The 18,441-nt window shown below is 37.3% G+C and overlaps 1 protein-coding gene across 5 annotated transcripts in view; it reads left to right on the top strand.

The window, feature by feature from the left end:
- The window catches only part of LOC120624536 (calcium-transporting ATPase sarcoplasmic/endoplasmic reticulum type), a 39,776-nt gene extending 23,973 nt beyond the window's left edge, over window positions 1-15,803 (top strand). For 3 of the 5 annotated variants that reach the window (XM_039891139.1, XM_039891141.1, XM_039891142.1), the window contains exons 3-12: window positions 4,697-4,714; window positions 5,279-5,361; window positions 5,445-5,549; window positions 5,641-7,226; window positions 7,375-7,564; window positions 8,476-8,623; window positions 8,765-9,023; window positions 9,474-9,618; window positions 9,865-10,074; window positions 10,665-14,276. In XM_039891139.1, the coding sequence (XP_039747073.1) occupies window positions 4,697-4,714; window positions 5,279-5,361; window positions 5,445-5,549; window positions 5,641-7,226; window positions 7,375-7,564; window positions 8,476-8,623; window positions 8,765-9,023; window positions 9,474-9,618; window positions 9,865-10,074; window positions 10,665-10,880 (2,960 nt within the window). In that variant the 3' untranslated portion in view covers window positions 10,881-14,276. Of the gene's footprint in view, window positions 1-4,696; window positions 4,715-5,278; window positions 5,362-5,444; window positions 5,550-5,640; window positions 7,227-7,374; window positions 7,565-8,475; window positions 8,624-8,764; window positions 9,024-9,473; window positions 9,619-9,864; window positions 10,075-10,664; window positions 14,277-15,049; window positions 15,239-15,269 lie in introns of those variants that run through there. The other 2 variants (XM_039891143.1, XM_039891144.1) reach the window with 2 other exon arrangements.
- The last annotated feature ends 2,638 nt before the right edge of the window (window positions 15,804-18,441 follow it).

Raw genomic sequence — 18,441 nt, 5'->3', positions numbered from 1 at the left:
ACGTGACGTCGAATGGTGCAATTCTATTGGTCGATATTTGGGTCGGAAAAATAATCTTAACAAAATTCAACGTTCTATATTTTAAAAGATTCTGTATTTTATCTTGTGTGAGCGCTGGACTCCGTGATATTAAAAAGTCGCCGCCAATTTTATGAAAATAAGTAAAATTTATGAATTTTTCAATGATTTTCTCATGATTCTATGATGACCTTTACTATTTAAAAATGTTTTAACCCAATATTAACTTAAAATATTAGTTCACCCGCTTGTTTGCCCGAACATGTTATGAAAGCGTTCTCAACCTTCCGTGACTCAACCTCACAAAGGATTTCTGTACCTCCTCTGCGCAGACGTTGTGGCGATGCAGTTAGATTTTGTTCATTTATGTTACTAGAGTTATTCGTCGATCAATACAGGATTTTTCGTTATCTTAAGAATTCTATAATTTCGTTATTGTCAGGTTTGTGGGATGTGCAATAAATTACACAAACATTGTGTCATAAATTTTATTCTTGTATCATACTTTCGTTCAAAAAGTATTGAAAACATTTTTGCCATTATAAGACAAGTTTGAAAAAATATATTGATTTGAACATAGTAACTCGAGACTTATTGTTTAGCTTTGAAATTAATAAAAGCCTTCAACACTTCACATTTCAAACGTTTTTCGTGATAAATGCTAAGCTATCTACGGCACGTTACAAACATCGCGTCGCGTCGTAAGGTACGTTTTCAGCATGCGATCGAACGTAAAAGTGATTATAAAATGTGTACCGTGCAAAAAAATAAGTTCTGCAGACTATGCACAAAAACTTAAGGATTTCAAAAAAGCGATGGTAGGCTAGTGATAAGAGCTTCGCCCTCGCTTTCGCGGGAACCAAGTTCAATTCCCGGCATGCACCCTAACTTTCCCGAGTTAAGTGTGTTTTCAATTCAAACGATAAAAATAACACTTAATTTAACGGTGCAGGAAAAACACCGTGAGCAAACCTGGATGCCTGAAAGTTTTCCATCTCAAAGGCGTGTGAAAGTCAAGAACGCACTTACGACCTTAACATACATATAATGGGCCGGTAATAGGTTGACGTTGATGACAGTCACAGACATCGTACAACTCATAAGCGTTTGAACACAGTTGGGGTGAAACCTTGAAAATTCGATTACACAACAACTTTCAAACATCCTTTTTATGATAACTCTCCCATTTGTGAAGAATTAGCTTGCCAACCGTTCGTCTCCATACAAAAGCATAATTTGAGTAGTGGACACTTCTCGCAATTTTTTTGTTGATGGTTATGAAGGATCGGCACCGGTAAGCAGTTGCTTACGGGAACCGTAAATTCAGTTAGTTCACTGAATTTAAGTTCTAAAAGGCAACGTTACTTTAGTCATTCAATATACCTAATGTTGCGTTTTTAATAGCATAAGCATGCTGTAAGCTTTTGTTGCCGTGGTGCAGCTTTTATCACTGACATATCTTGCGATGTAATTTAGACAACAGAGGCTAAGCGTCGTCGTCTAAACGTCCAAAAGTAATATCGTATCGGATGATATGAATCCGCCCCAAGTATTTTGAATCCATTAATAGTCATGTCACGTTTTCAGTATACCTATAGTGAATTAGATGGCCGCTAGGAAGCGAGCCTCATTAAAACCGCCGCTACGGGAAGTCGTGGCTACTTCTCCTAATTCGCAATTGTACGCAGATGCTGACAAGGCGTTATTTAATAGCTTGACTAATAGGGAATACACATGTGATCCAAACAAGCTTCAAATATAATATTAATATATTTTATCACTTCAGCATTATGTATCCATTAGTATTTTTGAATATAGTTTTTAAACTATTTTAAAAGCAACACCATTACATATCGAATGTGACGTAAATGTCTGGTCAATAATAATAATAATTAATAATTTGTCCTGAACTTCCGCAAACCGAGTACGCCTAAATAGCGCATTTCAAAGTTCCCGTGTCGGTTGGCTGTTGGCTGTTGGGTGTTAAAACGTTTTAAATAAGCACTTTATTTGGCATTGAATATTTTATACATATAACTTAGCGATGTAAACATATAAAAAAATACAACAGTTTTCTTTTCCTTTCAATTAAAGACTGATCTAATGAATATTAGCAAGCGGCTGGATGGTCAAAACGGATGAAAATACTGCACATGTTTCAAAACATGAAGGAAGAAAACTCGTGAATTGTTGGTCTATATCGATTGCTACTAAATTGCAAGTTAATCTGTGTCAATCGATTTGAATGGATTTATCTATTATGTATCTTATCAATAATAATGGGCGATTACCATGCGTGATGCAAAAATAACTGTATGTATCATGTATCGAAACAAAAGTCGGAAGCTTTTCGTATTAAACAGTACCCTAGTTTACTTACAAATATGATCTTTACAAAGTTTTAGAGATAATGATGGCTTAAAAAATTCTCACGATTCAAATCACATAAGCTCGATTCCAATTTATATCCTTTTGCTTGTTTTTGAATTAAAATTCTGCTTACCTTTACCGATATGTATTTTATAAATAAGCGTGGTTATCAGATATAATTTTCCTATTCCTAAATTTTACCGTAATTTATGTAACGCACTATTTGTCAAACAGAATATGTACTAAAATTATTGATCTGGAAATGGAACTCGTGATCTGTACTCGAACATGCTAACAAAGCAGATACCGTATAAAACAGTAGCTCTTTACTGACTCAAAACCTTGACAAACACCCTTCGAGAATACTTCAATCGAAAATCCTTACGATTCTAAACACATCGACTCCATTCCGAATAACAAACTCACACCAAAATTAATTTAGACATAAACGTCGGCGTGCCTTTACCGATATGTTTGAATGTTCACCGTACGCTGCAATGCAATAACTACTGTTTGTTTACACAACATATTGGCCACGAATGTCTTAATGTTGAGGCAAAAATAACTATTTTATTGAATGACTGTGGTTAATACGCGATAGTATAACATCAACCGGTCTAGAGTAATTAATCTTCAGAGTAAACCTTTTTTTATTGCTCTGACGGTTAACCTAATTAAGGTTATATTAATATGACATCTATATTTACGGTAAATATTAGGAGCTTTACGGGCACGATTTCCAAACTATGCGGTAAAATAGTATCAATGCAGTAAGAATTTTGTATCTTCACTAGATTTTGCCGTTGGTTTTCCCTGTGTTACTCTCCGTCCTTTAAACTAACTCTATGCCAAAAATCAAGTTGATGGTTCTTAGTTAGGGCGTGAAGGAACGACAAACAGACACACTTTCGCATTTATAGTAATATCCTTACTAAGGATATTTTATTTCCCTTTTTCCACACTATGTGGGGACGGCATAAATTATTGAAACTTGAAAACTTTTGGCATACTTATTATTATTGTTGACATAAACCCTCGGAATGTTTTCACTGGTGGAATAACCAGCACTTGTCGTTCGTTCTAAAGGGGTAAAGTTATTATCTCCTTTTAATCGCAAAGTAAGTTATCTCACTTGTAAAGCGTTCTGCAATAGTAGAGCAGAGAATAAAGTAGCAGAGTGCATAATAATCACCTTACTACTTTTATCCCTTTACCATATCCAAGGAAAGATATAGAGCAATCCTGTTCTTGAACCGGGACTGCACGGTGTTATTAATATTTATATATACATCTAAAAGTATCAATTAAAGTCGACCAAGCTATATTTCCAGATATAATCTGTTATATTCACTTAGAACGAAAATGAAGCCTTGCGTGCCTATTATAAAAAACTGCTATCTTCTCTTATCATGAGATCAACACCCTTGGAAGAATTGTTCATGTAAATTTATCTTTTATCATTTGGTACCCTAAACCAAAGCAATCGGTAGAGTAGCAATCTAAAGACAATAAAACTACTAAAAAAAAATATAATCTCAAGAAGATATAGCTTCTAATGAGACGATAATGATCTAAAATTTAAGTTATGGCCTTATCTAACAACCTGTAGATATATATTAAACGATTTTTATGACCTGCAGTAAAAATTGGTATTCAGTAATAAAATATTTTATAAACAGGCGCTAAATAATCATCGCGCATCTGAAGATGTCAATTAGAACCTACTCAAAATTGTGACCAAAGGCCAAGGGCTTGAATTTGGGGCTAGAATCATGAATCAAGAAGTTATAAATTAATATCTCAGATTTACTTATCCTTAACTTACAAGCTGGTTTGTAGATTCTCTGATTTTCAATGAATAGGGCATGAATTTTAGGTATGTCAGAAACTAAACAGCGCACCTTTTTTTCGTGTGAAATAGATTAAAACCTTTTTTACCATTTGAATAGAATTAATTCGAGTATTGATGCGCAAATTCGAACTAAGAAGTAAAAGTAATTACCATTAAATATGCTCTAGACGCACGCATTCATGGCATCAACGGTAAATGGATTTTTTATTAATAAAATCTCATACTACAGTGTGAGTTATGAGAATATTGAAAACGGGTCCATAGTGTAATTCAGTTCATAAAAGATTTGCGGCAAGCGCTCAACCTAGCATACATTCAGTCAATGTGCATGTATTTATGTACCATCGTAACTGCCGAGATAGATCGCATGCCTGCTCTGACTAGTTTATCGTCTGTTAAATTTACCCCTTTGATGTTTTATTCAAAACTCTAATTACGGTTCTTTTTTGTTTTCAGAACTGCCTACGGAGGAAGGTAAGAAACAAATGGTTTAATGATCTATCTTCATTTGAACTCACAGACACCAACACATTATTTATTTCAATTCAATTATTAACGTGGATATAAAATTAATATATGAGTTTCTTATTGAATCGATTAAAATAAATCCTAATTGAGGTCTATTAAGTTTTATAAACGCAAAATAATCATGATATATACCTATTTGCTTTATATAAACATCAAAATGTATGTTGCAAAATTTAATATAGTTAGTCTTGTGTACTGAGTGTAATAAATTCTAAATACAGTCAAGGATTATTTGTTTACCTAATTTAGGCAACATTAACATACCAAAATGGTAGTAGCAATCTGCTATTTAGTCCAGAACAGAAATTATTCTGATCCTAAAAGAGGACTTTCAAAGTTATCCTTCTTGTTGAATTTTTGATGGTAATATTTTGTGAAAATGTAGGTATAATAAACGTCATAGTGTCGCGACCTAGTTTCAATCAGTGGTATACTTACACGTTTTGAGCCCACTGAAACATTATGTTTCGTTCCACTCTGACTCTACCTAATGAACGCTTTTATCCATAGGCAAAAGTATATGGCAGTTAGTTCTGGAACAATTTGATGACCTTTTAGTGAAGATTTTGCTGTTAGCTGCTATTATTTCTTTCGTAAGTATTATAATCTTAAATATATATAATTTCGTTTATTGTGCAACTTTATGCTGGACTACATTGTTATTTTTCATTTACAGGTATTAGCTTTATTTGAAGAACACGAAGATGCATTCTCAGCATTCGTAGAACCTTTTGTTATTTTACTAATTCTAATTGCTAACGCTGTAGTGGGAGTATGGCAGGTAAGATATGTCACTGTAACTTAAACTTTTGAATGTACCTTGGATGGCATAATAAAAATACGATAATCCTATTATATTATTCATCTTGTAGGAAAGAAACGCAGAATCCGCCATAGAAGCTTTAAAAGAATACGAGCCCGAAATGGGTAAAGTAGTAAGAGGAGACAAAGCCGGCGTACAAAAAGTCCGAGCAAGAGAAATCGTGCCCGGTGACATCGTCGAGGTGTCCGTCGGAGACAAGATTCCCGCCGATATCCGCCTTATTAAGATTTACTCTACCACCATCCGTATTGACCAGTCTATCCTGACTGGTGAATCTGTGTCTGTGATTAAACACACTGACGCCATTCCCGACCCCCGCGCTGTGAACCAGGACAAAAAGAACATTCTCTTCTCCGGTACCAATGTCGCTGCTGGTAAAGCCCGCGGTATCGTCATCGGCACTGGTCTCAATACTGCCATTGGTAAAATTCGTACTGAAATGTCTGAGACTGAGGAAATTAAGACACCCTTGCAACAGAAACTCGACGAATTCGGTGAGCAACTATCAAAGGTCATCTCTGTCATTTGCGTTGCCGTATGGGCTATCAATATTGGACACTTCAACGACCCGGCCCACGGTGGAAGCTGGATCAAAGGTGCCGTCTACTACTTCAAGATCGCTGTGGCCCTGGCTGTCGCTGCCATTCCTGAAGGTCTGCCCGCTGTCATTACCACTTGTCTTGCTCTCGGTACTAGAAGGATGGCTAAGAAAAATGCTATTGTCAGGTCTCTGCCTTCAGTCGAAACCCTGGGTTGTACTTCGGTCATTTGCTCAGACAAGACTGGCACCCTGACTACCAATCAAATGTCTGTGTCCCGTATGTTCATCTTTGAAAAGGTCGAAGGTGGTGACAGCAATTTCCTCGAATTTGAAATCACCGGCTCCACCTATGAACCCATTGGCGATGTATACCTGAAAGGACAAAAGGTTAAGGCTGCGGAATTCGACACACTCCATGAATTAGGCACCATTTGCGTCATGTGCAATGACTCCGCTATTGACTTCAATGAGTTCAAACAGGCATTCGAGAAAGTCGGTGAAGCAACAGAAACCGCTCTTATCGTTCTCGCCGAAAAGATGAACCCATTCAACGTCCCAAAAACCGGCCTCGACCGCCGATCCACTGCTATCGTTGTCCGTCAAGAGATCGAGACTAAATGGAAGAAAGAATTCACTCTTGAATTCTCCCGTGACAGGAAATCTATGTCCACTTACTGCGTACCACTCAAGCCTTCCCGCCTCGGCACTGGACCTAAACTTTTCGTTAAAGGTGCCCCAGAAGGTGTATTGGACCGTTGTAGCCACGCCCGTGTGGGAACTGCTAAAGTTCCTCTTAACTCTACCCTTAAGAACCGCATCCTCGATCTCACCCGCCAATATGGTACTGGACGTGATACCCTACGTTGCTTAGCCCTAGCCACAGCCGATAACCCCATGAAGCCCGATGAAATGGACCTTGGTGATTCTACCAAATTCTACACATATGAAGTCAACCTTACCTTTGTTGGTGTTGTGGGCATGTTGGACCCTCCTCGCAAGGAAGTGTTCGACTCGATCGTACGTTGCCGCGCAGCTGGTATCCGTGTAATCGTCATCACCGGTGACAACAAAGCCACTGCTGAAGCTATCTGCAGGTACATATCTTCTCAATATTACCTTTAGTTTCCTTGTCGTATTATCGTCCTATCGCCTTAATTTCGATACTTAAAACTGTGAGAACCGAGTCAAATACTTTTAATTTTGATATGTAGTTTAATCTTAAGAATTTTATCGTACTTTTAGGCGTATCGGCGTGTTCGGAGAGGATGAAGACACAACTGGCAAATCTTACTCTGGTCGCGAGTTTGACGATCTCCCAATTAGCGAACAACGCGCTGCCTGTGCAAAGGCCCGTCTATTCTCCCGCGTAGAGCCTGCCCACAAGTCCAAGATCGTTGAGTACTTGCAGAGCATGAATGAAATCTCCGCTATGGTAAGTAAATTAACGAGCAAATTAATAACCTTACATAATTTCTCACTATTTACTTTATAATATTAAATTTAATATGGTAGGAATACAGTGTAACATCTCGCTATATTTATTGCTTCGCTAACAATATCTCCATGAATATAATAAGCGAATGAGCATTATTCGATGTTTACAATTGAACTATTGGGAATGGTTTTCGAAATGTTTACGTTAGTCAGTTGGTACTGTTTATAAACTGTAGCACTCTGAAATATCTTGTCCGAATTGAAAGATACAAAAACAATAGCGAGGATAGATCCTTACTCAACCAAAACTGAATGATAAAAAACATTGCAGTTTGTTGTAAATATTCCAGCGGTTTATCAAATTAAACAAAGTGTAAGGTGGGTTGGAAGCGTAACAGATGTATCAAACATTTTAGTACACCACGTCATAACATGCTAGATTGAAATTCTGATTATATTTCGAATAAAATTGATAATTAAAAATTATGAGTAGGTATCACCAGAATCTTCCGATAGTAATCAGACATTGACGGCCGACTGGCGCAGTGGGCAGCAACCCTGCTTTCTGAGTCCAAGGCCGTGGGTTCGATTCCCACAGCTGAAAAATGTTTGTGTGATGAACATAAATGTTTTTCAGTGTCTGGGTGTTTATCTGTATATTACAAGTATTTATGTATATTATTCATAAAAAATATTCATCAGTCATCTTAGTACCCATAACACAAGCTAGGCTTACTTCGGGGCTAGGTGGCGATGTGTGTGTTGTCGTAGTATATTTAAAAAAAAAAAAAAAAATATTTAAAACATACTCCTACTTCTCACTAATTATATACAAAACATGAAGTTTCATATTATGATGAAAATTGCAAATAGAACATCAAAATGGAGTGATGGTATGTTAAATTACAGACTGGTGATGGTGTAAACGACGCGCCCGCCCTCAAGAAGGCTGAAATCGGTATTGCCATGGGTTCCGGAACTGCTGTCGCCAAGTCTGCCGCCGAGATGGTGCTGGCTGACGACAACTTCTCCTCAATTGTCGCCGCCGTTGAAGAAGGTTAGGTTTCATATTTTATATTATTACCAATTGTCTAAAAACTTAATTAAATTTACTAGGAATCTGGAGATAACAATAACTTGAGAATTTAAGTAGCAAATTTTTTTCCTATGTTTTTAAAATGGTAGCTCGTGTCTTCAGGTCGTGCTATCTACAACAACATGAAGCAGTTCATCCGTTACCTGATCTCCTCGAACATCGGTGAAGTCGTATCCATCTTCTTGACTGCCGCTCTCGGTCTTCCCGAAGCCCTGATTCCCGTACAACTTCTGTGGGTCAACTTGGTCACAGACGGTCTGCCCGCTACTGCTCTCGGTTTCAACCCACCTGACTTGGACATCATGGACAAACCACCCCGCAAAGCTGACGAAGGTCTAATTTCTGGATGGCTGTTCTTCAGGTATGTACCTTTGGAGATGATGGAGTCGCTTCCATCTTTTTAAGCGATCGATATTGCAATTTATATTATTTTAAGGTCAAACCTATTATTATTTTATCATATTCTATGGTGTGCAATAATGTGTTAACTTACATACACATACAACATTTATATTTTAGCAACTGTCTATTTAGGAGTAGTTTCATACACTATTTTATTAATACTTAACTTATTTATTACCTAATTCAATCTATACACTCTGTCATTAACACGTTGATAACCCATGTTGCAGGTGTGATTGACAGAGTGTAGAGGATAAATCTATGTTTTCAGTTCAAATAACGCTCCGACTTTCTTTACCTTTAAGCTAAATTTAATAAATCAACAAATTTGGGACCTCAATTGGTTGAAATTTATTTATTTTTTTATCGTTAATTGCATCTCTTCAACTTATTATATTGTGATAAACAGGTACATGGCTATCGGTGGTTACGTCGGTATGGCCACAGTAGGCGCCGCCTCATGGTGGTTCATGTACTCGCCGTTCGGACCCCAGATGACATACTGGCAACTGACTCATCACTTGCAATGCATCAATGGTGGTGACGACTTCAAGGTAACATTAATGCATAAATTTAGTACTATAAAATCTTTTGATGGTTTCATAAATTATTTTAAATTAGTTTATTGGCTAGTGCGCCGTAGCTTTTTTACCATAAATTCTGGATAAAAATTTCCCTTTCTAATTATGCATCCCACTTCTGATATTAATTGCTGCGAGGTTTAACAGTACTTTGTTTTTGATATTTCAACAATATTGTAAAAGTTCTGGTATGCTAATGAAATCTATTTGTTATTTCAGGGTATCGACTGCAAGATCTTCACTGACCCTCACCCAATGACGATGGCTCTCTCCGTGCTGGTCACAATTGAGATGTTGAACGCTATGAACAGCTTGTCAGAGAACCAGTCGCTGGTGTCGATGCCGCCATGGTCCAACATGTGGCTCGTCGGCTCAATGGCGCTCTCTTTCACGCTCCACTTCGTTATTCTATACGTAGAGGTCCTTTCGGTAAGTGTTTTGCGTTTATGTGCTCCTGGTATGGATAAAACTTGTAAACACCATGCAATATTCTTTTGTAAATCTTCGCTTATGCAGATAATGTTCACGATTGAACAAGTTATAACATATACAATCTTATCAATGGATCTGTCATTTACAAGGTACTTTCTGTCAAAAATTACGAAATATAGGGGTTCTTAGGCGGTACATAATCCATCAATTTCGATAGATAGACACTGCACTGCAAAACGTTTGTCGGATTACCGGAGTACACTGTTCTTAAGTGGTGATAGCGCATTGGGTAGGAGCTCGACTTCACTATCGGGGGGCCGAGTTCGAATCCCAGCACGCACCTCTAACTTTTCAAAATTATGTGCGTTTTAAGTAATCAAAAGTATTACTTGCTTCGACGATGAAGGAAAACATCGTGAGGAGACCTTCATGCCTGAGAGTTCTACATAGTATGTGGAGTCCACCAATCCGCACTCGGCCAGCGTAAAGGCCTTAAACCCTTCTCATTGTGGGAGGAGGTCGTACCCTGTAGTGGGCCGGTATTGGTTCGATATGATAATATAATATGTTTGACGTGTGCTGCGCAGGCCGTGTTCCAAGTGACGCCGCTGTCGATAGACGAGTGGGTGACAGTGATGAAGTTCTCGCTGCCCGTGGTGCTCCTGGACGAGGTGCTGAAGTTCGTCGCGCGCAAGATCTCCGACGGTGAGAGGCCAACCCTGCTTGACTGGCTCGACGGCATGCAATGGATTGTGCTCATGTGGGCGGTCTTCTTTGGCATCATCATCTACGGACCCATATAAGCCGGTCCCGTCCCGATCGTGCCACCGCCCCGTTTGATTCACCACCTAATACCCACCCCATCTGCCCCGCGCTATCCGCTCCGACGCGCGTTGTCCTCGCAGCGGATAGCGTCGGGTCACTGTGGAAACGGATGGACGTTGAGCTCGCGCTCACCACAGTACCCCTTAACAGTTTTTGAATGCTAATCCCGCAGCACAGTGTGAAGTGAGTTGTCGTGCACGGTGCTAGGGATCGAGAACGCTAGTGACAATGGAAGTGATTCGAGAACATCGCGTCGAACTGTGGCGGACGAGTCCTGCCCCATTTTCCAAAATGACTGTCTATAATCCTGAGCGCTTTGGAAAACTAAGGATACTTTTACAGAAGCTTCGTTTAGTCACGACGTTACAACGTGACGTATCGAATTTCGTGATTTCACCCGATAGACACGTGACTTAACGAATTTCTCTGCGGTTCCTTAGTTTTTTTAAGGTTTCAAGTTAAATAGTCAACTTAGCTAATGGGGCTGTGCCCTTAGTATAGGATTTGGACATGCAATCGTAGATGTCTTTTCGATTGTCGAAACACTAATTTCCTTACTTCGCTCCATTTCGTCAACTACCGCTCGTTGTTTCAAGCAGAATCCACAATTAAAAAACTACTCTAAAACAAGTTTCATTCGTTCCATTTTACTTCGACGTTATGGTGTTTCAATAAATGAAAAAGTCTACGATTACGGGCGTTCAAATCATATGCCAAAGGTACTGTAGTGTTACGTTAGGTGTAATGTTAGTACGAGAGGTGCGCTCGCCCCCTCGTGTCAAATGCATTTTGCATGTGCGAGACAATAACTTCATTTATTAAAGACCCCTCGGAGTCTCGATTGTACTTTCCGTTGTTTGTATCACATAATAATACATTTACGCTATTATTTATTTATAGTGGCTGTGAGACATCATCGATTAAAAATTTTCTGATACCAAATTTTTTAAATGTTCTTTAAAATTTACCAAGTATAAATTTAGTGAGTTAATGTGATTTAGTATTTTTTTAAATTTTGGATTTGATATAAATTTTTTGTATATAACATTGAAAGAGCTCCGTCGAATGTGGTAACAGTTAAACTCGCACACAGCTCAGTACCTTGTCCACGTGGACTGCAGACATATGGAAACATATATATTATCTTGTAATTTCATTGTTAGCTTAGAAATAATTTATTGTAAGTGTATCGTTAGGGACCGTCGTGTTTTCGACGGCTGTTCTTTATTTAATTCTAGCTCTACTATTTTTTATCCATATTTTCCTACTAATGTCATAAATGCAAATCCTATACTTGTATAATCTCCTCTTCGTAACCTTTGGCAGAATTGTAACCAATAGACAAATATTTCTTAATTCAAATAGGCACATAGATGGCACTTTTGATGCGTACATTAAATGTAATAATATTAAAATCCTTAATAGCGAATCTTGCGATAGCTTATAGTTTTAGCATAGAGATAAAACAGAATTGCGCCTTTATTGTAACAGTGTTTATGCGGTATTAAAGTAGCCAAAACTTAGACAAAGTAGTTTACAATCTCCACTCAAAAAAGTAGTATTTTTGAAAAGTTATACTAAAAAAGATTTAGGTTAGAACTTAATCTTCTTAATAATTATTTAAATGCCCTGCCGCACTTAACTTTAATTCAGTAATGATACCTATACTTAGTTTGGAGGATTAGAGACTTAGTTTTGTATTATCAGGTACTACTCGGTCGTTTGCAAAAATTCCATGATTCGCCAAGTGTCCTTTATATACAGGAGAAATTGACAAAACAACTTCGCATTTATAATATTAGTTGGGATTAGGATAATTTTTTACTTCTCTTTCTCTCACCTTGGCCACTCGGTAACCGCCGCTCTGACGAGTTCGATTCTACTTAAGATTAGTTCGGACGGTTTGCAGCTAGCTTTGTGCTACTGCTTCGAATGTTGGCCGCTAACATTATTAACAAATTTATGAATGTGTCTTCTTGCGCTAACAGCATTGTATTTAGATGAATTCCATATTTAGATTGACAAAGTTAAACCAAATGGACCCAATCAGCAAAAACATTATAATAGAGATATTGTAAAGGTGTTTGTATACTCATTGGTCGATATTCTTCGTTTAGAAAATAAAAAACAGAAATATGACGTTTATCGACACATTAAAACACCTTTACAATTAATTCTGTCCAGTTGTTTGTTTGCAATACCACCACCCCTGTCCTCTGACCATACCTCACACTGTAGAAAAAAATATCATCTGCATTATTTGGATGCCTGGTATTTATTCTTCTACAACCCACAGTAAAAGATCATTTTTAAATGTAGAACAATCTCCCACCTACTTATTCGCTCAGAGCTACGATTTGTAGTCGTATACTTACTTAAAATCTGGTGCTGTAGATGCAAATAATAATAAGAAGAGTCTAGTAGTAACACAATAGTAACATAATATCAAAAGAAAGAAATGTCTCAAAAGTAGTTTGAAAGCGGTTGTATCCTTTTTGTTTAACTACGTCCAGTTTATAAAGTGGATATTCCTCATTTCCAACTCATTGCGTTAAAATGTCCAGTGTCTACGGAAAAGTAAATTAATTAATGTCACGGGCACATATGACACACGCTAACTCGACTTACCAGACGCCACGCGTGTTGCCTCAAATCAATAAATAGTCTTTTGTATGCTCATAAACACTATCCATATCAGACAATACCTCATGTCGGATGTTGCTAATGTTTTTGCATTTGTCTCAACATGCGTCGCGTCGTGTGTCGTGGAGAAAGCGTGTATTTCATATCAATTTAGTGCCGCATTTTAATATGGGAATAATTTGTAAAACAATATAGTCAAACTATGTACTAATTGATAGTTTATTATAATATCGGTTCGGTTTCGGTAATTCGGTTATAATTTTTTAGTTTTTAATATGAAATATTTCATAGCAAACTCTATAGATTTGGTTATCTTTATCAGCTGAAGGGATATAATATTATTTAATAATAAGTTATAAGACATAAAATTGGCTAGACTCAGAAAGTTTATTGTTTAAATCTGGACACATATTTGTAACCATTAAAAACTGTAAATACCCTTGCATGAGAGTGTATAGCATGATTTCTTTTCTATTTTAATTGTGTGATTTTCAAAATTTCAAATGTACTAATAATACTTTTCAATGTATAAGGAAATATTATTTAAACTTAAATGTACGAGGCAACTTGTTACGAACTACATTATATTCAACACAACACAGGCATTTTTCTACACTGAGGGCATGCTCAAAAATTTGTTGTGAATCCCTTACCATCTCCCTATTTATATAGTAACTATGTACTAAAATGTTACAAGTAACTAAAATATACACGTTTTACATTAAATAAAATATTGCATATTATTCTCCCCTTAAACCACCCACGAAATGTAAAAAATATACTGCCCTATTCTATACCCTCTACCTCTTTAATGTAACCCTAGACTGCACATACCACGACGTACTACATTCTTACAACAGGCTTTTATGTCCTCGTTGACTCACTACTAACAAGCGCGTTTGTATGATTTTTCCGTGCTAACAAACTAAAGGTTTTGCAAGCTTCAAAACAAAATTGCTATTGGCTATCGAACAAAATTTTATAATCGAATATAAATGATTCCACTTTATTTTTCAAAATTTATCAATTGGTGTTTTTCTTTTTTTCTAAACTTTACAGTGAATTGAAAAAAATTGTGACAAAATTTAATAATATCAAACCGAAAATCTCAAGGTTTACATGACTGGTAGTTTTTGGTTATTTAGGTATTTATTTTTTTAGTCTAAAACAATAAAATGAGGATAACGCAGCTCTTTACAATGAGCTTGCGTCAAATACACTCATAGAAGTGACGTCATCAAGAATTATAAAGACGCTGTCAATAATTCTTTCAATCTGACATCTGTTCCGGATGTCTGATTTTTCAGCTATGAAATTTGTTTTTCATAAGGTAAGGTTTTTTTAATATTTAAATTGTAACCAGTATTTTATTTGAAAAAAGAATAAAATATATCAGTCATGTACCCGCATCTTGGAAAAAATTGCAAAACTTTACCCCTCCCCTCCCCGCCCGACTGCCAGGGCGGCGCCCCGCATGCACTAACGCACTGTTATCTGCCCCCAGCCCAGCCGATGTGGAAGGTGTAAGCGCCGGGAGTCCTCGCAGCGCCCCTGCACGCACATATTCCATGAACACTCATTGTTTGTTGTGATCCCGCAGTGAAACACATTTAGTAACGTACACGACACGGTTCACGGTTGTGATATGCATGAAGACCTCGTAAGTTCGGCCGGCGGCACCCGCGCGCACCGCACTCCCTCTAACGTTGACCGTTATTTTGCAGCGAACGAGGTGGTCATTGACAAGTGGTAAACGCCACTACCTAGTTCCTCACCCGCTTCTCTGCTCCTCGTACGCTCTCGTCAGTATGTAGCGGTGCGCTCGGACGCCGCGCGCAGGCGCACTTGGGCCCCGGCCTAGCGCGCCTGTCGCGGCGTCGCCAGCGCCCCGCCGCCGCTCGCAGAGGACTTGTCCATAATGTGTATATACTATACGTATACTTAGGAGGTTTAATCGATTTGTTTAATTGCGTTGTTCTATTTGAAGACTACATGGTGCCCGTCGACAGAAGCAGTGCGATAGACTATGTGTACTTAAGTTGACAGCGTGCTATTATTTATTATTGTTATATTTTTATTCTCTTTAACTAGTTTGCTTATCTAGAGCCGATAATTATATTAGTGCTGACGCCTCGACGAGCAATATGGTGTCTGTAAGGGAAGGATACGATTATATCCAGAGTTTGGGACCTAACTGAGTCCAGATCCTGTACATTTTAATGTATTATTGTTTTGTACAATAAATCGTTATAAAACCACTAATGTTTTATTTAGACACACGCATTACTTGCTTTTGAGCAATTTATATGTTTACTGTTTCCTAGCCTTGTCTGCATATACATGCGAATAAAAAATCATACATATTTCTAGTTTCAATCAGATTTTTATTTTCTACGGGATAACCTGAAGGTTGCAACGCTACAAAAAAATAAAACTGGTAAGTGTGAGCATAACCTACAATGGAGAAAATCAACAACTTGTCATTTCAAAAGTTCTTATAAACTAGGCCTACTTGAAATAAATGAACTAAACAATAATAATCTAAGCTTATCTACCTACTTTCAGTCGGACCTGTATTGGTCTAGTAAAAAGTGTCCTTTGCCACAATGAGGTATCTAATAGGCAATGCAAACCACACACACCACATACATATATATAATACACACTTACTTTTAAGTAGGTATGCATCCCTAGCATACTTTGTGTACTCATTGAGGGTATTGGCGCGCAAGCAAAGTCGAGGCGGGCAGAGGGAGAAGGCACTCCTCTTTGTTGAATTGTCGAACGGAGCAAGTTGACTCACTAGGTACTCGCTACACTATAATATACAACAAATATAACGTATGCAGCTTGTATTCATCCCGCTGTATAGGGCTGCTTTAGAATTGAGATAATGATAGGAAAAGATCTTCCAAACTTTTACTTCCACTTCTAGGGGGGATACCAGGCAGACTGATCGGAGCATATAGGAGTAGTAATCAGCATTCCAGCAACAAATTGTTTTGTCACAAGAAAATTTACAATAAGATGATACAACAATAATTCATTGGAACGGATACACTCCGGCAATGGGAGGACGTGTTTGAAATTGCTTTGGTACATGAGCTTAACAATTTCTCAATAATCAATTTGATGTCACGTCAACATGACGATTCAAGTTAAAACATTCGTTCATTAAAAACATTCTTAGAAACATCTGCCCTCTATAACGGTTAAGATAGCTGTAATACGTTTTCTATACATGATGGAGGAGCTAGAATGCATCAAATTTTGTCCAAATTACCGTTTTTTTCAACAGAATTTGACATTTAAGTCCAAAATAAAACAAAACTATTTATTTTCGTAGTTGCTACTTATTAAATAATTATATACGGACTGTATTTAGTATATAAAGTATCTGAAAATACTTTACTATGTAAAATAAAGGGGAACTCTTTGGCATGCCAGTTTCCTCCCGATGTTTTCCTGCATCGTTAGACCGAGTTATATTAAATTATTACAGTTAAAAAACTACATAACTCGGAAAAGATCGATCGAACTCGGCGGTCCCCAGTAAGGGAAGCCGAAGTCTTATTCATTAGGCCCTGGGGCGCCGTAGAAAACCGTACAGAGGTGCACCGCAAGGCGTTCCTACTGTACTTAAAAAAAATTAAGAAAAATCATTTTTTGATAGTTTTTGCGCAGCGGTGACACGTTTGACCTACACTTTGAAAAACGAAAATTGTATTGTGATCCCCAAGCTCAGTCAACTCATTGTTGGGGTAGTATTCTATATTCTTAATTCTTTGTTTAAAAATATTATTTATTTGTAAGTTTCATAATGAGGATGTTTTATTTTTTTACGCCTATTTGGCTAACAAGTACCTATCTAACTAATAGGTAGGTACTTGTCGGGGACACCGTGACATATTTCTTAACTTGTGAGTGCCGAGTGCGCCGCTAGCTTAATAAAGTTAAGAACCCCTGCACTAGGCTATCAGATGATGCATAATTAATTAGTTCAGGAACATTAAATATTTGACCCAATACTTTAATTGTGTAACATTCACCTGGCTCGTTGGTCTAGTGGTTAGTATGTTCAACTACGGATCACGTTATTATTCTTGACATAATGACTGCCTGCTTAACAAGAAACAGTAAAACTTTCTCGACAAAAATAAATGTTAATGTTATAAATATTATATTTATATATATAATGAATATATAGATATCTATATGTAGGCATTACTGAGTATTTTACATAATAGTCATGTTGTACGCAAAAATACGACACATACTTGTGGAAGGGCCACTAGGTACTTTGATCTCTTCCAAAAAATCGCTCTCTTGGGCGAGCGAGACGTACGCACAGAACAATATTACTCCAAGACGTACGGGACGAGAAGAAGCCAACTGTGTATTAGTTGACGCACTCGCCACCACTAAGCGAGCATATGAACGTTACTTTAACGAGTAAGCTTATAGTAACATAATAAAATCAATGGACTCTATGAATAATTAATCATTAATGTTCAAAATATCCATACAAATTGTTACCTACTAAAAGATCTGCGCTACAGCGTACTATATGATCATTTTTTTTTTTTTTTATGGCTTGCGTTTGTACCAATTGGGTACGATTTACTTCGCCAATGTCACGTGGTATGGAGGAGACACGCTTTTGAGAATGATCGGTGAAATATGAGGAAGACCAAATTTTAATCTTGACGCATTTAAATAAGTAGCAGATTTTTTTTTTTTTTCTCCTTTATGAGTTAATTTCCAACAGAAAAACAGATAATTAGAATGTTAGTCCGTTGGAGATAGGAAGGTTCTTACATATATATTTACAACTTAATATTATTACACTTAACATATTTACATAGGAATCTACAGAATGGGCTAAACACAGACATT

Source organism: Pararge aegeria, chromosome 6 (genome assembly GCF_905163445.1).
Source record: "Pararge aegeria chromosome 6, ilParAegt1.1, whole genome shotgun sequence".
In the NCBI taxonomy this organism is placed as follows: Eukaryota; Metazoa; Arthropoda; class Insecta; order Lepidoptera; family Nymphalidae; genus Pararge; species Pararge aegeria.
The sequence above is the reverse complement of the archived record's forward strand: the minus strand, read 5'-3'. Positions and strand labels throughout refer to the sequence as shown.